This window comes from Rhincodon typus, chromosome 9 (genome assembly GCF_021869965.1).
Source record: "Rhincodon typus isolate 14 chromosome 9, sRhiTyp1.1, whole genome shotgun sequence".
Taxonomy (NCBI): domain Eukaryota; kingdom Metazoa; phylum Chordata; class Chondrichthyes; order Orectolobiformes; family Rhincodontidae; genus Rhincodon; species Rhincodon typus.
In genome coordinates this window covers 59,635,138-59,655,385 of record NC_063340.1, presented here as the reverse complement: position 1 = coordinate 59,655,385, position 20,248 = coordinate 59,635,138, and the positions used below count along the sequence as shown (strand labels likewise).

The 20,248-nt window shown below is 39.4% G+C and overlaps 1 protein-coding gene across 3 annotated transcripts in view; it reads right to left on the bottom strand.

The window, feature by feature from the left end:
* The window catches only part of bicral (BICRA like chromatin remodeling complex associated protein), a 65,930-nt gene that overhangs the window by 37,960 nt on the left and 7,722 nt on the right, over window positions 1-20,248 (bottom strand). For 2 of the 3 annotated variants that reach the window (XM_020529494.2, XM_048601050.1), the window contains one exon: window positions 8,381-8,426. In XM_020529494.2, coding sequence (XP_020385083.2) covers window positions 8,381-8,421 — 41 coding nt within the window. In that variant the 5' untranslated portion in view covers window positions 8,422-8,426. Of the gene's footprint in view, window positions 1-8,380; window positions 8,427-18,727; window positions 18,775-20,248 lie in introns of all 3 variants that reach the window. The other variant, XM_048601049.1, reaches the window with a different exon arrangement.

Genomic DNA, 20,248 nt, shown 5'->3' with positions numbered 1-20,248 from the left:
TTCCTTCACAGATGCTGCCAGACCTGCTGAGCTTTTCCAGCAATTTTGTTTTTGTTCCTGATTTACTGCATTCGTAGTTCTTTCGGTTTTATTTAGCACGTTAGCTACTTTTGAGATAGGTGGCAGGATTCCATGTTTTGGGTCAGGAGCCTGGCAATAAGGTGAAATACAGGTTGAGGTCCCATTATGTGCTGGAAACAGCAATCGGACAGTGATTGTACTGAAATTTTATAAACTGTGGCCTAAGCACATGCTCACCATCCAATTAAATGGTGGACAGATTCTCAACACTGGACAGCAAAGGCCGTCCAGTGTGGGAGGAACTAAACACTGCTACTGTCTTTTAATTACTTATTTGGCTATCCAGTACTTGTTGGCAGGTCACAATTCTGCCTCCTATCTGGCATCCGGGGTACTGTCTGGGCGCAGAATAATGCTGGCAAATCAGCCACTGATGTGAAATCATATGCCCACCTGCCTCAGCTCCTGTCCACGCATCAGGGTCAAAATCCTGCCCATGGATAGGAGGTCAGTTTGAATTTTTTGGATTTTATACAGAAAATAGATGGTTGCAATGGAATTGAATGGAGATTTATCTGAAACAAGCCAGAAGTGTGGCAGAATGAAGTCCAAACTTTTTTTTTCTACAGTTCTCTGAATACTAAAGATACTTCTATAGCGATTGCACTAAAAGGAAACTTAAAATAGAAGCAAATAAAAGGCAAAATATGAAGAGTTTGATTTTGTTTTTCAATGTTTTAAAAGTCTTTCCACTCATACATCAATGAAGAAGGCCTTGGAGATTATACTACTAACATGCCTTTGTCTATTAAGCTATATAATTAGCCACTATAAGTTTGAAAAAACAAAACTGGAACACCCTCCAATTTCCCCACCTTCTTGTGTAAAATATTCATCTCTGCTGTATAACTCCCTTCCCACTACTTAAGACTCAGAAATCAGGAATGCACCGGGGAATTTGAAGAGAACTAACCCTTATTGTAACATGACGTAATGGCACACTAATCTACTGTAATTAAGATTCCAAGAAACAAAGGTCCGAAACACACAGAAAAGAAACATTGAGAGCGGGATAGGACACTAAAACAACTTCAGGTGATAAAGTAACAAACCAGACACAAGTAAAGAAAAATTCATAATAAACGTTACAGAAAGGGCAAAGAGAATCAAGAGAATCATAACAGTATTGAAGAACATTCAGTGCATTGCATCCATGTACCTGCGAGAACAACTCCAGTACCACACCCCTGTCTTTTCCCCACTGTCCTGCAAATGTATACAACTCAATTATCCAATTCCCACATGAAAGCAGAGATTGCATCTGCCGCCAACACATCTGGTTGCACATTCCAGTTCCTTACCACTCACTGCATAGAAATGTTTTATCTCATGCCACTGTTTATTCTTCAACCAAAGGTAAGTTTCTAACTACTCTGTACAGATGTCTCATGATTTTTAAAAGGCTCTATCAAATACCCACTCGACGGTGCCTTCTCTAAGGAGAACAGCACCAGGTTCATCAAGTTATCCACATAACTGGCATTGCTCATCACTGGAACCATTTTAGTAAATATTTTCTGCACACTTTCTGAGGATTCCACTCCTCCCTAAAGTCCAGTTGGACACAATATTCCAGTTGTGACCAAGCCATTGACTTATAAAGGATCATCATATCTTCTTGCTTTTATACTCTGCACTATTAGTTATAAAGTCCTGAGTACTTCCTTAACCACTTCCTCAACCTGTCCCACCACCTTCATACATACCCAGAGGTTTCTCTGTTCTTTCACCTGTTTAGAATTGTACCTATTATTTTACACTGCCTGTCCTTTCTTCTGATGGAAATGTATCAGTTTTCACTTCTCTGCATTAAATTTGACCTGTCATGTTCACCAATTTCACCAGCCCTGTTATGTCCTCTTCATGTCGATCATCATTCTCAATGTTCACTAAACTTCCAATTTTAATGTCAAGACCCAAATCAAAGTTATTAAATTGTACCAGGCAAGGCAGTAATCTTAGTATTGATGCAACTGTATTTTTTCCTTCAGTCCAGAAACTAATCATCCAACACTATACTGTTCCCTGTTATTTAACCACTTTCATATCCATTTCAACCTTGCCCCTGTTGTTTGCAGTAAATGGGGGAAATGTAGGTGGTTTGATTAGTAAGTTTGCAGATGACACAAAGGTTGGGGAGCTGCAGATAATAAGGATTGCCAAGAGGATACAACAGGACAAAGACAGGCTGGAGATTTGGGTCAAGAAATGGGAGATGGAATTTAATCCAGACAAATGTGAGGTGATGCATTTTTCAAGAGAGAAGTATTCAGTAAATGGCAGAACCCTTACAGCATTAAATATAGCGGGATCTAGGTGTACAGGTCCACAGTTCCCTGGATAAGGTGGTCAAGGAGGCATACGGCATGCTTGCCTTCCTTGGTTGGAGCGTGGAAGATAAAATTGGCTCATCATGTTGCAGCTGTATAAAACTTCAGCAAGGCCACATTTAGAATTTTGCAAACAGTTCCTGGTTGCCACATTAGCGGAAGGATGTGGAGGCTCAGGAGAAAAGATTTATTAGGGTGTTGCCTAGTTAACATGGTAAGGTTAGGCATGGTTAGGCAAAGTTAACATGGTTTGGAAGGTATTAACTATGAGGAGAGATTGGACGAACTTGGTTTGTTTTCACTTGAACAGGCTGTGAAGCGACCTGAAAGAAGTTTTCAAATTTATGAGAGGCACATACAGAATGCAGAGTAGGGAATCTTTTTCCCAGAGTACAAATGTCAATTTCTAGGGGATATAGGTTTAAGGTAAAATGGTGAAAATTTGAAGTAGATGTGAGAGGCAAGTTTTTTTTACACAGAGTGGTAAGTGCCTGGAACGCGCTTCCAGAGGAGGTGGTAGTGGTATCTTGACAGATACTTGAATAGGCAGGGAATAGAGGGATACAGACTGCAAAGCAACAAAAGATTTTTAAATTATAAAAGTGCCATGTAGCAGTGCAGGATTGGTGGACTGAAGGGCCTGCACTGTTCTTTGTTCTTTCCATGGGTGTCAACTTTACTAACACACCTATTGTGAAGATCTTAATCGAACAGCTTTCAAATGTCCACATATACATTAGTCACACTGCCCACATTAACCCTCCCTGCTATCTCGAAGAATTCAATCACGATAATCAAACCTAATGTGTCTTTCACAAGAACAGCAAGTGCTGGAAAATCGCAGCAGGTCTGGAAGATGCTGCCAGACCCGTTGAGATTTTCCAGCAATTTTTATTTTTGTTTCAGATTTCCAGCATCTGCAGCTCTTTCGGTTTTGTGTCTTTAACAAATCCATGTTGGCTCTTTTGTTAACTACTTCATACTTGTCCAAGTGAGTGGTGACTTTGTCCTAATCATCATTTCTAAAAGCTTCACTGCCATTCAGATTAAATTCACTGCTCTGTAATTGCTCCGTTTAATTGGACACCCTTTTTAGAACAAGACTGAAATATTACCATTTCTCTAGTCCACTGGCAGTAGCCCATAAATAAAAAGGATTGGAAAATTAGGGTCAATGCCTCCCTAACTTGCACCCTTACTTCCATCAGCAATCCAAGATGCAACCTATGTACTTTAAGTATAATCAGTACCTCCTTTTTATCAAACTTTTGTCCATCCAGGGAGATTTCTAAAAGGGTATGAATCAAAAAATGTTTTTCATTGTTGCTCTTTTTTTGTCAACCACTTTCCCCTTAAAAGAAGGATAGGCTATATTATCTATTTTGTGGGGACTCTTCAATCAATGCATTCTTGACATACAATATGAGTCAGCCACAAGTGAATAATTCTGTGCCACTGGCCCATGTCAGTTTGCTTGAGCTATTTGCCTGCCAGATAAAAGAAAAAGGAATGGCTACCTCTTCGTAAGCAGCTGGAAATTCAAGATAATTGAAAGACCAATTAAGGCAAATGATCAGAGGTCGGCTGGAATTTCAGTCACAGGTCACCCTAATGGTCCAATTGGAAATAGGCAGCTGTGGTCATTTTTCATTTAAAAGTTTTTTAAAGTGCTGAGAGGATATCTGGTGATTTCAGGCATTTTATGTTTACTTGTTTTGATAATACTGCTACAGCACCATACCAAAAATAAAGCAGACTATTACTGGAAACAACTTTATCTACACCATTCATGGCCTAAAGGGATCTTGAAGCCTTCACAGTTGTGTGCAGCCACTATTACTATAGAACAAAAGGGGCTGGTAATTTCCTTCCAATTAGGACACAGAATACGAATGATTTAATATTCTGTTTTCAGTGTGTTTGTTGAATAAGGAATGATGAAAGGGAAATGTTGGCCAGGGGTCTGAGAAGAAACATCCACCCTCTTCAAGCACTTCAACAGAGAATCATACAATCCCTACAGTGCGGAAACAGGCCACCTGGCCCAACAAGTCCACACCAACTCTCCAAAGAGCATCCCACCCAGACTCATGCCCTACCCTATCCCTGCATCTCCTAAGCTAATCCATCTAACCTACACACTCTGGCCAATTTAGCACGACCAAAACATCTAACCTGCATACCTTTGGTCTGTGGGAAGAAACCGGAGCACCCAGAGGAAACCCACAGACATGGGGAGAATATGCAAACTCCAAACAGACAGTCACCTAAGACTAGGATTGAACCCAGGTTCCTGGCACTGTGAGGCAGCAGTGTTAAGCCACCGTGCTGCCATTTCTATGGAATCTTTAACATGCATCAAAATAACAATTTGAACTCTCAGGTTAACATCCTCTTCAATAATATAGTACTCCTCCAGTTTTGCACTGGAATATCAGCCTAGATTACATGTTCTAAATAACAAATAATAAGAACAATACGTTGTGGATCCAACCCGGGGTCAGAATATTTTGGATCTAAAGATGTATAATGAGGCAGTCTGAATAAATGCTAACAGAGTAAAAGAATCCCTTGGAAACAGCGATCATAACATGGTAGATTTTAGCATTCAGTTTGAGAGGGGGGAACTTAGGTTCGAAACAACTGTGCTAAACTTAGATAAGACAAAATTCAAAGGAATGCGGGCAGAGCTGGCTGTAATGGACTGGAGAATGGGTTTAGCAACAAAAATATTTAAGTATCAATGGCAGATTTAAGAAGAGTTCATGGTTCACACCAAATACATATTCCAGTGAGGAAAGATTCTAGGAAGAGGGTAAACAAACCATGGTTAATCAGGGAAGCATTAGTTTAAAAGAAAAAAAAAGTGACAGAGATTACTGGTAAGATAGAGGATTGGGACAGATTGAAAAATCAACAATAGACAATCAAAAAAAGGAGGAAATAAACTGACAGAGTAAACTTACAAGTAATTTCAAGATGGACAGCAAGAGCTTCTTTAAATACATAAAAAGGGAGAGAGAATCAAAAGTGAACCTAAGCCCCATACAGAATGAGGATGAGGAAATAGAAACGGGGAAGTAGAAAATGGCAGAGGAGTTGAAAAAATACATTACATCAGTCTTCAGTAAGGGGATCAGGGATTACAGGGTGAAGGCAGGAGAATGAACTTAAGAACCATATCAGCCATGATGGAATGGCAGACCAGATGCTATGGGTCAAATGGTCTAATTCTGCTGCTACATCTTTTGGTCATATGTACTTCACAGTACAATACACTAATAGCATCCCAAAATCACTAAGAACTAAAGGGGCAAAAGGATTGGAAATAATTATCAGTAGAGAAAAATCGCTAGGGAAACTAATGGGACTAAAAGTCAAAAGGTCTCCTGAGTCTAATGGGATGCATCCTTGGTTATTAATGGAATTAGCTACTGAAATAGTTGATGTCTAGTAGTACTCTTCCAGGAATCCTCAGATTCAGGCAGTGTCAGAGGTCTTGGAAAACTGCCAATGTAACACCTTTATTTAAAATGGGAAGGAGACAAAAATAGGTAACAAAAGACCAGTCAGCTTAATGTCTGTTATTGGGAAAATGTTATAATCGACTATAATGGATGGAATAAAACAGCATTTAGAGCACATAATATTATCAAACAGAGTCATCATGGTTTCATGAAGGGGAAATCATGCTAGACTCATTTGCTAGAATTCTTCGAGGAGGTAACAAGCAAGACAGATAAAGGGAATAAAACGGCTGTAATGTATTTGGATTTTCAGAAGGTCCTTGATAAGATACTATACATTAGGCTGCTTAATAAGATAAGAACCAATGTTGTTGGATGTAATGTATTAGCACGAGTGGAGAATTGGCTAACTAATAGTAAACAGAAAGATGAGATGGGGGAGCATTTTCGAGCTAGCAAACTGTAACTATTGGTGTGCCACAGGAATCAGTTCTGGACCCACAATTAATTACAACATATTAATGCCTTGTGTCAGAAAAGTGAACAAAGAATTATTATGGAATATACAGATAAATGAGAGATGTTTCATTTTGGAAAGTCAAACCAAGGTAGCACTTCTACAATAAATGGTTGGGTCCTGAGGAGTGTTGTGGATCAGAGGGACCTAGGAGTACAAGTACATAGTTCATTGAGAACGGTGTCACAGGTGGATAGGGTGGTGAAGAAGGCATTTAGCATGCTGGCTCTCATCGATCAAGGCACTGAGTGTAGGAGTTGGGACTTTGTGTTACAGTTGTATAAGTCGTTGGTGAGGCCGCACTTGAAGTATTATGTACAGCTTTGGTCACCCTGTTATAGGAAAGACATAGTTAAATTGTAAATTGTGCAAAGAAGATTTATGAGGATGTTGCCAGGACTAGTAGGCCTGAGTTATAGGGAGGCGTTGCCCAGATAGGACCTTATTCCTTGGAACGTAGGAGAATGAGGGGTCTTTATTAAGGTGTATAAAATCATGAGGGGCATATGTAGGATGAATGCATATAGTCTTTTTCTCAAGAATGAGGAATTGAAAACTAGAGGTCATAGGTTTAAGATGAGAGGGAAAAGATTTAAGAAGGACCTGAGGGGCAACTTCTAATGTAGCGAGTGGTACGTATGTGGAATGGGCTGCCAGACAAAGTGGTTGAGGCAGGTACAATAGCAACATTTAAAAAAATATTTGGATAGGTACCTGGATAGGAAGGGTTCAGAGGGATATGGACCAAATGCGGGCAATTGGAACTAGCCAAATGGGCATCATGGTTAGCATGGGCCGAAGGGCCTGTTTCCATGCTGTATTACTCTCTATGACTGGATGTTCATAGAAGTGTTCATAGAATCCCTACAGTGTGCAAACAGGCCCTTCGGCCCAACAAGTCCACACTTTCCCTCCGAAGAGCATCCCACCCCGACTCAATCCCCTACCCCTCTGTTTCCCCATGTCTAACCCACCTGAACACTACGTACAATTTAGCATGGCCAATCCACCTACCCTGCACATCTTTGGTCTGTGAGAGGAAACCAGAACATCTGGAGGATACCCGCGCAGACACGGGGAGAATGTGCATGTGAGGTTTTGCACTTTGGCAGGAAGAATAGAGGGGGTGAATATTATTTATATCAAGATAGACTACAGAAAGCTATAGAACAGAGGGATTTGGGAGTCCTCGTTCATAAATCACAAAAGGCTAGCATCCAAGTTCAGCCGGTAATTGGGAAGGCAAATGAAATGTTGGCCTTTATTTCAAAGGAAATATTATATAAAAATAGGTTGGTTTTGCTTAAACTGTACAAGGTACTCAGCAGACCATAGCTGGAATAGTGTGAACAGTTTTGGGTCCCTTATCTAAGGAAAGATATACAGGCACTGGAATCAGTCCAAAGAAGGTTCACTAAGCTAAAAACAGATATGGAGGGACTGGCTTATAAAGAAATATTGAGTAAATTAGACCTGTAATCATTGGAATATAGAAGAATGAGAGGCAACCTTATTGAAAGATAAAAAGTTCGTAGATGACTCAACAGGATGGATGCAGGAAGGTGGCTTCCCCTTGTGGGAGAATATAGGACCAGAGGCCATAATGTCACAATAAGGGGTCACACATTTAAGACAGAAATGAGAAGGAATTTATTCTCTCTGAAGAATCTCTGTAATTCCTTACCACAGAGGACTGTTGAGGCTGAGTCATTAAGTATATTCAAGGTTAGGATAGACTGGTCTTTAATCAGTAAGGGAATCAAGGGTTATGGGGAATATGTAAGAAAGTGGATTGAAGATTACCGGATCAGTCATAATCTCAGTGAATTGCAGAGCAGACTTGATGAGCTGAATGGCTTAATTCTATTCTTCCATGTCTTAAGGTAAAAACATCGAGTGCGATTTCAAATCCCACAACCTTCCGTACTAAGCTGACACAATATTAAATTATTTTACATAAATAATTTTACAAAGAGAATACATACCCAATAACATCTCGCAGATCACGGTCATCATCATCATCCATGACAACTGGAAAAGATGCAAGATTAGAATAGTAGATTTTACCTTCAATCAGTAATTACTAAATTATAATTCAGAATTCTGCACTACCATAGACAAACAAACTAAAATGGGTGAACATAAACCATGATATCAGGGCCTCCGTAATAGCTTTCTTTGAATCAGTATGATCCTGTTTATGTCCAGCTGTTCAATTCAAGGCTTCTACCATCAGGCAAGTTGACTCAAAGGGTTGTAATCCTTTCGAATTCTCTGCTCTAAAGAGCTGTGGATACACCACTATTAAATATATTCAAGACTTGACAAGGTATTTTTGATCATTCAATAAATCAACAGAAACAGGAATTGGGTGGGATGGTGAAGGTGAAACAGATCAGCCATGATTGCGCTGAACGGCAGAGCAGGCTCAAAGGACTAAATGGTTTACTCATGTTTCAATTTATTATACTCTTAAATTATATTAGAAAACAGTTGTTAGATATTTTGAACTTATTTTGTTAAACAGGTATTTGACTTCTAATGCACCATAAGAAATCATTATAAGGCAATCGCCTGTAGCCTTTTCCTTAAACAGTTTTCACATGTGACTCATCATATATAAGTTAATGGATAGAGCACCAGCTATCAAAATATTCCCAGTCCATCATTGAAAATGACAAAATTTATGCATAATAGGTAACCTGTGCAGTTTATACTTTTAATCACAATAAGTAATAGAAAATCATAGCATGATTTGTGCCACAACTGTAAGAAAATCATTTATCTTTCATGGAAAGAATTTTAAATAATAAAAGAAAAAGTCGGCATAACCATAAAACAGGAAAAGTATTGGCTTAATGACCAACCATATATATTAAATAAATCTGCTCCTGCCTCAGTTACAGGTAGTTAGTTACAAGTAGTTAGTTACAAGTATAATCAGACCACAGTCCAATTTAATCTCTTACAAACAGCTGCATTTAGCGGATAGGGATATTTAAGCAAATTTATTCATTCCTAAAAACATTCCAAACTGTAGAAGAAATAAAGTTGATTTTATGGGCCTGCAACATTGGGAATGGAGGCAGACAAAGCCCAGATATTATGTGGCCAGTTCTGTTCCAAACAGTTATTTTGACTGACATGGGTTTGGAACAGGGAATTTGTCTCATTAATGGCCTTGTTAAAGATAGGTTGACTGGGATTTTTCCATCACCTTCAGTTTCAAGACTTGATCAATTGCCTGGATCAACAGACTGAAGTGCCAGTATTCCTGGTAGGTCTCAAATCCTTCCCTACGTACCTGGGAAAGGGGCTTCACCATCCAGGCTGCTGATTTTTTCATGTTTTTAAATTAACCTTTTTTCGCCAAATTATTAAGGGATTATTAACTGAAAGTTTGAGATGGAGTTGTGGTTTGTATTCGCCAGTTCAAGCTCCATGGTGAATCTGGATCTATTTCAATTTTCATTTGTTGTTCATTTTTAAATAGCTTTCTTACTTAATTATTTATATTGAAAAAGTGATTCCACTACATTTTTACTTCTCCAAATAGTGCCACTTTTGCTTTTTATTTTATCTTGAAAGATTTCAACAATTGATTCCTTGTTCCAACCAGGCTATCACTGACTATGGCGTCAGTGTCTGCATCAGAGTATGTGTAGTTATGCAGAGTAAATCAGAACCAGAGACTGAGTGGAGAAATTGTACTGGAACAATTGGTGATCTTTAAAGAAAAGAAACTTCAGGTACACGCTAAGTACATTCCAGCAAGGGAAAAAGCTAAGGAGACCAAAATCAGAGTTTCTTGGATGATGAAGGTGTCAGAGCTTACGATGAAACAAAAGATGTATGATGTATATCACGTGAATTCTTCAAATGAAAACCAGGTCCAATAAAGGAGATTGGGAGATGAGGAGAAGAGAAAATATGACTTTCAAAGAGATACTCTAAAAACAAAGTGGCAGTCAACAAAGACAACCAAAACACTTCTACCAATTTGTAAACACTAAACAGGAAATAAGAAGTAGAATGGACATCCTCTGGACACCAGAATACACATAGAATTATGTTTCCACAGCTGCTTCTGAGCAGCAGAGCTAAAAAAAATTGGATTTGTTAGCAGGAACTGGCAGACTCCCTCTCTCTTTGTGCCTATTTCTCATGATCTCAGAAGACAGCACTTGGTGAAAAAAGCAAATTGGGGAAACAACTGGTCAATGAGAACTCAAAATACATCTCCAACATTTGCCGCTGCTGAGATTTACCAGTCAGCAATTTAACGACTCTGGTCTCAGGTTAAAAAAACATCAACAGTGCAATCTTAATTCTCCCTGTCTGTACCAGATACTCCCTTTTAAACTTAGTACCTATGTGTTTGATGCATTTTTATTATTTCCTCAGGATTGGGAGGTAATAAAATTCTTCTTTCAGTCATTAATGAAAGCCTTGAAATTGGCTCATTTCCTCTCTCATTCTGATCCAGTTAACTACATCTTTAACTAAATACAGCCCCAAGCTGAAAGAAATTAAATATCTGTTGAAACCAAACAAGAGGGATTTAAGAAAGAAAGGAACTGAAATCCCCTCCTCACCTGGTCAAAACATAATTCCTCTGGAGACCTTGAAAAAATGCATATATCCATTAATGGAAAGGTGTGGCTACAACAGCAAGACATGTAAAATCTTTTACAAAAACAGAAGTTGCTGGAAAAGCTCAGCAGGTCTGGCAGCAAATGTGAAGAAAAATCAGAGTTAACATTTCAGATCCAGTGACCCTTCCTCAGAACTGATGGTAGCTAGGAAAATGTCAGTTTATCTGCAGAAGATAGGGTGGGAGGAGGGGGTAAGGAGTAAACGATAGGTGGGGATAGAGCCCAAAGAGAGAGCAGAACGATTGGACAGACAAAGGAGTTGATAACAATCTGGAATGGAGGGTGAATAGTTGTTAATGGAGACTATTAGTGGTTAATAATAGGTAGTGTGTAATGGAAGACTATGTGATAACATGGCCTGGTGTGTGGTGTAGAGGGCTAGGACATGAGAGAGTTCAGGCCCTAAAATTAGTGAACTCCATATTGAGTCTGGAGGACTGCAGGGTCTCCAAGCAGAAAATGAGGTGTTGTTCTTCCAGCTTGTGCTGAGCTTCGCTGGAACACTGCAGCAAGCCTGAGACAGAGATGTTGGCCAGCGAACAGGGTGGTGTGTTAAAGTAGCAGGCAACGGGAAGCTCAGGGTCTTTTCTGCGGGCAGAACATAGATGTTATAAAAAGCAGTCACCCAGTCTACATTCATTTCCACAATGTACAGGAGACCACATTGTGAGCAGCGAATGCATAGACTAGATTGTGGGAAATACAGGTAAAGTGCTGCGTATGTTTGGGCCCTTGGATACTGGAGATGGAGGAGGTAAATGGGTAAGTGTCCTCAAGAAGGGCAATACCCAAAACATTGACTTCTCCTTTCCTCCAGATGCTGCCTGGCTTGCTGTGTTCTTCCAGCCTCCTGTTTGTCTACCTTGGATTCCAGTATCTGCAGATTTTTGTCTCTAAACTGTTACACCTTCGGTGGTTGCAAGGGAAGGTGCCGATATAAAATCTTTTGTCCACAGGCCCGTAATGAGGAAACTTACCTGAAAATACAGGAATGTTCCTATAGCTTTCCAAATGGCTGCGTATAATTAGATCTTCCTAAGGGTCTTGGCTATTACAAAAGGATGCCTACAGCACTTAACATTCACACACTAGTACCTGCACACCCGTAAATACAAAGAGTTCTGAAGAAGGGTCAATGGACCTGAAAAATTAACTTTGCTTTCTATCCAAAATTTTGCCAGACCTGTTGAGTTTTTCCAGCAAATTCTGTTTTTGTTTTTAATTTCCAACATCTGTGGTTCTTTGGATTTTTTTGTTAAGTATGTGGAATATTCTGCCCACAGAGGTGGATATATTGTTGTACTATGACAACCGTGTTGTTAAACCCGGCTCCATCTTCTTAGAAACATGCCATAATGCTGATCAATGGAAATAATGTTATGAAACAACGCAGCACAATGCTTTATGTTGCCAACTCATCTCAATTTCAGCAGACATTAAATTAAGATTGGCTAGGTGTTCGGGTGTTGAAGTGCCTTCTTGAACCACTGTAGTCCATTTCCTTAGTTGGACCCACAATGCCTTTAGGGAGAGAGAATTTTCACGAAGGCAACACGGAAAAAACCACAATACATTTCCAAGTCAAGTGTATCACACATACCTGAATATTGCCTTGTAGATGGTGGATAGGATGCTTTTGGCAGTCAGGATGTGAGTTACTCATTTCAAGATTTCTAATATCTGACCTCCTCTGGTAGACAAAGTACTTAGATGGCTAGTCCAGTGCAATTTCCAATCGATGGTAAACCTCAATACACTGATAGTGAAGGATTCAGTGATTGTGATGCCATTCATTGCCTAAGGGTGATGGTCAGATTCTCTCCTGTTAGAAATGGTCATTGCCTGGCACTTGTGTGGCACGAGAATTACTCACTACTTGTCAGCCCAAACGTGGTCATTGTCTGGATCTTGCTGCACCGTCAATTATGATGAATGGCACTCAATCTTCTCTAAACTCCTGGACTTGTACTTAACTGTCCTACAGTATTTCTTCCATTATACAAGTATACTGTATTTGGCATTTGATCATACAAGCCTCTATCCAAAGTCACTATTTTCATCACATGCCATCAATCTTTTGATTATTTTCTGGATATAATTACAGAAAAGCTTTTCTCACATCTGTGTTTAGATGTGTAAGAATATGGAAGTATAAAGGACAGGGGCAGACAAATTCCACTTCGCACTCAGGCTTGCTGCGCCATACGAAAAGATGGTGGCTTGACTGATTGTTGCCTCAATTCCACGCTCATGCCCAACTCCTACCCCCCAACAACAGGTAAAATCATCATAGAACTACAAGACCAGAGGGCTGCTCTCTCCATAGAGTGGCGGTTTAACCTGAGGGTCACCACTCCTCAGGTGAGGGGACAGGTAGAGGAGAGTTCATCATAATAACCTCAGATGGTGCGGGAACTTAACCCACGTTATTGGCATCACTCTGTATCATAAGCAGCCATAGAGCCAACCGAGCTAACTAAACCCTCACCACAACACATGACTCACTTGTAAATCAAACATCTGTCCAACAGTTTTGAATTACCAAATGATCCTGGTCTCCAATTCTCTCTGATGAAATGGATTATAAAGATTTACAACCTTCTGACATAAGAAATTCCTCAGGTAGATGAAATTTTGGTGAAAGCAGCAGGCAAAACAAGTGATAACCTCCCACCACCTCTTTAAGGAAAGATCAACCATACATTGTACCACTCAGGCCAGAGGCAGGCCTTCTAAAACAAGGAACTGAAGGGTCAAAGTCCCATCAAAAATATCTGCTGACCAATCCAAGGCTGGTACTTCTTCTGTACTCACCAGCACATCTGGGGGGGCGGTGGGGGAGAGGAAGTGGGGTGGTTTACAGCAGATGGAGTTGTCAGCAAGGACAAGGGGATGGATTTCCATTACTTCACCCTTCCCAATGCTGGGTCCCTTGAGACAGCACCGAGTGCCATTTAATGAGGGACCACTTTCCTAAGAAGGATGAGGCTCTTAAATGGACATTAACTACTCACTTAAACATGCCAGTTGGCATTGGGAGAATATCCAACAGCCTTCCATCCTCAAAGACTCCTGGAAGGGGACAAACTAGCCTGGTTAACCAGGAAAATTAAGGATAGCATCAAATTGAAAGAAAAGAAACATACAATGTGACAAAGTTTAGTTGTAAACAAGAGGTTGGCGAGAGTTTTAAAAAGCAAAGATGATCAAAAAGAGAGGTTGAAAATAAACTTTGATGGTAAACTTGCATGTAATATCAAACTACAAGCAAGAGCTTCTTTCAATATATAAAAAGAAAGAGAGAGTCAAAGTGAACATAGGCCCTTTGGAGAATGAGGCTGGGAAAATAATAGTAGGCAACCAGGAAATGGTAGAGGAGTTGAATAAATACTTTGCATCTGCCTTCATTGCATTCCGAAAATATGAAATAATCAAGGGCAAAAATGGGAGAACAAATAAATACAAGAACTATCACTGCAGAAAAAGTACTAGGGAAAAATAATGCGACGAAAAGCCATTGAATCCCTTGGACCTGATTGGATGCATTCAAGCATATTAAAGGAAGTAGCTACAAAGATAGTGAATGTGGTAGACATCTTCCAAGAATCCTTAAATTCTGGAAAAGTTCCTAAGGGTTGGAAAACTGCCAAAGTAACACCTTTATTAAAAAAGAGAAGCAGACAAAAAGAAACAGGTAACTGTAGGCCAGTTAGCATAACATGTGTAATTGGGAAAATGTTAGAGTCCATTATAAAGGATTTAAAAGCACATAATATTATCAAGCAGAGTCACCATGGCTTCATGAAGGGGAAATCATGCCAGTCAAAATTATTACAATTCTTTAAAGAGGTACAGATAAAGATAACGCAATGGATGTAATATATTTACATTTACAGAAGATGTTTGAGAAGGTGTTGTAACTAGTGGAACAGCACACAGATCAGGGTTGGGGCCAAAATTATTCATAATATATAAATGACTTGGATGAGGAAAATGAACATACCATAGCTAAGTTTGCAGATGACACAAACATACATGGAAAGGCAAGCAATGTTGCCAAGGTTGGAGGGTTTGAGCTATAGAGACAGACTGAATAGGCTGGGATTATTTTCCCTGGAGCGTCGGAGGCTGAAGTGTGACTTTATACAGGTTTATAAAATCATAAGGTGCATGGATAGGGTGAATAGTCAAGGTCTTTTCCCTACGGTGGGGGAGTCCAAAACTAGAGGGCACAGATTTAAGGTGAGAGGGTAAAAATTTTAAAGGGACCTAAGGAGCAACTTTTTCACACAGCGGGTGGTATGTGAATGGACTGAGCTGCTACAGGAAGTGGTAGAGGTTGGTATGATTACAACATTTAAAAGACATAGAGATAGGTATATGAATAGGAAGGCTTTAGAGGGATATGGGCCAAATGCTGGCAAATGGGATGGGATTAATTTAGCATATCTGGTTGGCATGGACAAATTGGACCGAAGGGTCTGTTTCCACGCTGTACAGCTCTGTGACTCTATGACTAGTTAGGACAGAGATACTTCTCTCAGAGGGTAATGAATCTGCAGAATTCTTTGCCACAAAGGCAAAGGTTGGAGAGGCTGTGTCAATCAGTATATTCAAGGCTTAGGAAGATTTTTAATCAGTAAGGGAATCAAGGGCTACGGGGATATGGCAGGAAAGTGGAGTTTGTCAGATTAGCCATCATCTTCTAATCCTATGTCTTACGGTCTCATACACAATTAGGGTGGAAGTAGAAAGGTGGCAGTGTTCCCACCCTCTCATCAAGTTAAACGCACCCCACAGCCAATTTATCATGGAGAATGATACAAGATTCCACCCATAATTTCCATCTGAAGTAAGAGACCCTTTATTTTGAAATTGTACTCACTTGACTCAAGATTCCTCCACAAGGGAAAACATCCTCTCAGCAGCTACCCTCTGACACCCTCTCAGAATCATATATTCAGTAAGATTACATCTTATTCTTCTGAATTCCAATAAATGGAGGCCGAAACTTTCCTCATAAGATAAACCCTTTATCCTAGCAAACTATTGCATGTTCTCATTTGAATTACATCCATGCAACTATGGAGACGAAAGCCATAGGGAGAGATTGAATAGGCTGGGGCAATTTTCCCTGGAGCGTTGGAGGCTGAGGGGAACTTTGTAGAAGTTTATAAAATCATGAGGAGTACGGATAGGGTGAACAGCCAAGGTCTTTTCCCCCAGGGTGGGGGAGTCCAAAACTAGAGGGCATCAGTTTAAGCTGAGAGGGTAAAGATTTAAAAAGGACCTAAGGAGGAACTTTTTCACACAGTGGGTGGTCTGTGTATGGACTGTGTGTGTATGGGGTCTCACCAACAATGTGTACTGTTGCAAGAAGGCTTCCCTACATTCCCCTTGCAAAAAGAAACTAGCATTCTATATGATTTCCTAATTATTTGCTGTATTTTCATCACAACGTTTGTGATCGATGTATGACAATACCCGATCTCCTCTCAGAATTCTGCAGTCTCTCTCCATTTAAATAATATACTGCTTTACTATCCATTCTACCTAAGTAAATAACCTCACATTTTCCTTCATTATACTGCAGAGGCCAAATCCTTGCCAAATCTCTGAACCGAAATCCCATTTCAGACTCTGATTGCTCCTCACAAACTGCTTCCCATTTATTTCTGTATCATCAACAAATGTTGCTCTAATACACTGTTCTTTCATCTAGGTTATTCATACAGATTAAATTGCTGAAGCCTCAGCACGGATCACTGTAGCACTCCATTAGTTGCATTTTTCTAACCTGAAAATGATCCATTTATCTCAACAGTCTGCTTCCTGATTGTCAATGCTCTATCTATGCTAATATATTCATCATGAGCTCTTACCTTGTATAATAAAAACTTATACCACTTTATTATATGCTTTTTGTAAATCCAAATATGCTACATCAAATATGATTCTCCTTCCGTAAGGCCACATAATATGAATGGGATCTGAGTTCCTAAATGTTGTACTATTACTTCCTTAAATATTGACTCCAGCAGTTTCCCAATGCAACATTATCAGTCAAACTGGCCTAGTTTCTAGCTTTCTAAGTGCTTCCATTCTTCAATACAGATGTTACATTCATGATTTTTCAATCCACTGTGATTTTAGGATGGTTACAACAAGTGTAAGACTATCTCTACAGGTACTTCTTTCAAGCTCCTGGGATGCAGGCTATGCACCAGGTTTGCCATCAGCAGGATGTGGTTTAGAATCTTGTTCAGCTTTGATTTTCTAATGTGGTTAGGGAGGATAACTGTGAAATAAAATTTCCAGCAGATCACTCTGCAACAACGGGAAGGCATCATTTTGAAGGTACCAGGTATCCAGCTTGACAAATGTGACATGCTAGGATGTGGGGCATTTCTCCTTAGAGTTAATTTCTTTCTTCCTCTACTTGAGGTCCTATACCTTTCCTTCTACTTCACTATAAAATCATACATAGAACAACATGATAAATGCTGCTCAGATTGTGGTTTATCCAAGGAGTGAGAAGTTTGAAGTAATCTGTGAGATACAGAACATACTTAAGATACAAGCCTTCTGATTACAAAATTCCTAAATTTGGGTTACTATTAATATTGTTCAAATAGACTAAATGAATCCCCATGAAAACTATCAGCATCTCCCTACGATTGCATATCCACCCACTACAACTAAGTTTAGTTATGTTGTCTATGATCTGCTTCCATGCATTAGTTGGCAGGTTTCACAGCAGGATCCCCTGCATGCTTATGGCACAGTTCTTCTAATACAGTATCTCACTGGTTTTTTTTACCTATTCTAGAATGTTGGCTTCAATATCTGACAAAGAAGTCTATTTTCTACATTGATGACTCTGTATGAGGAACTGACAGCATTAGCTTTTAACTTGTCGATTAATTTGATGTAGAATTCCAGTTACCTTTTCTGCACCATATCTCCTCAGTCATGTTGAGTTAGTGTACATGCTATTTTATGTTTATTAGATGTAAACAACAAAATGGAGCAGGTAAAAGTTATAGGAAGTATGTAGAAGACAGGAAATACACACCATACCCTCTGTTCGCAAGAGATGCACAGATTTTACATTTGTTATAACAGCCTAAAACAGGTCAAGCATCTGCTGAGAAACAAATAAAAGTAACAGATTTGTAAATAACGGTGCCATCTTTAGTAGGTTTGTACATGCTGCATCTGGAATTCACCTTCAGAAGCTTCACTTTCCTTTGGCCTCCCTGTCCTTAGTATTTTTTAATTGCTTTTATCTATTTTAATAAACATGGCAAATCTTTAACAAGAGGCATTGCTATTTTGTACATATTATTCCAAATCATTGGTAAATGTAACCATTCATCACGTTTTTTTTCATTCCTTCTTGGAATGACTGTGGTTGGCAAGGCTAGCATTTATCACCCATCCCTAATTGCAGTTTTCTTAAATAGCGGCCAATCTAAGTGGAGTAAGATGCCCACAGTACAAACAAAAAGATAGTTTCAGGATTTTGATATCCAGGATATTTCTAGTAGATTTATTATCATTCAACTACTGCTAAATTCAAGAAAAATGTGTTTTGCAAATGGCTTTACATACACGTTAAAGCTTCCTGTTTGAATGATACCAAACAAGCAGCCAATGATAAGTTTACTGACTCACCAGCTGTCCTGCTAGAAATGGGCCAACAATGGAGCTCCAGTCGACTACTATGAAATAAAAAGGGAACACTCTCAGAATTCCAAAGATACTTCAAGATCTGAGCATTATTAGATTGCCCTTTGCATTAGGGAGTGTAAATAAAGTTAAATAATGACTGTCTGAAGATCAGCATGTGTTAGTGCAATATACTACTGTAAAATGGTGCTGAAGATGGGATAGCATTTTCTTTTAATTTTATTTGAGAAAGTAAGACCTGGTTGTGATACATTTTTGAACTCTTAAGGTTGATGTATTTAAAAAGCTGCATACAACGTGTACATGGAGAACAGAGTCAGCACTGTACATAATGAGGCCACAGTCACAGAAATGGCAGAAAGAGATAGTTGCAGATTGCAAAGCAGGTCTCTTCCTAAGTTTACAGGGGAAGCCCACTGGATTTCAGTGAGATCTAGTCAGTCCAGGTTAACAGTGCCAAAGTCAGAAACCTTGATACTATCATTGCCATGACAGCCACCATCCATTCAAACACCGCCATTTCCAGTCAAGGTGCTATGCCTGTAGAAAAGTCAGTAATATTCAGACAGCATAGAGGAGAGGAAATAGCCAATCCTTTAGGTTGCAATTATGCTACAAGTCATTGCCATGCATCAGGTCAAAGTCACTGTAGATCTAAAGCTAATTCAGGAGTCCAGAATCCTTAAATGCACATATTTTAGACATGGAAACAGAGCTTGATGTAATCAAGCAGGAAGATCAACAGTTGTACTCAATCAGAAAGCACAAAAAAAGAGCACAAGGTTGATGACAGTAAAAGGCTGAAGAAACAATTTTTTCACAATTATTCACAGGAGATTCATAATTTATTTTCATCTTTAGAGCTGCAGCAGGTGCCTGGTTAGCTCAGAGAGTGCCCGAGGAATCCCAAAACTGCATTCCCTCGCACAAAACTGGAGAACTATCGACTAATTATACCAATAATGGAATCCAGTGTTTGGCAAAGTTAGTGTTTATAGTAGAATGTGATGATGCATCCTGTTACTTACCTTTGGTCGTAGGAGTGAACAAGGTCTTTCTAATAGGAAGAGACTAACTTAAGAAAATATGGTTTAACTCAACCAAGTTATTTACAGTAGAGATCAGTAAGAGTATTTGTTATTGAGGAGGTTCTAAGAGAACACAAAGTCATCTTTGAGCAACAAAGACCAAATGATAAAATTAGGAATCACAAGGTGGAAATCAAGATGAAGGGCAATGTACAATTGATATTTTGAAGGCTAGGTCAGTGCGTTACGCAGTTAGAAAGTGTAAAGACTTGAACAGATCAGAAAGAACAGGTGAAAAGAAGAGCAGAGATGAGTTGCAACTATTGTGGTAGTTCAAAAGCAGTTAGGTCTATTTGGATTTGTGGAGATTTATTGCTCCCATAACGTTCCACAGAATAATTGGTGAGGTACTAGGTGAAATGAAAGGTATATGCTGCTTCTTAGTTGACATGCTAGTTAGCAGTAAGACAAAGAAAGA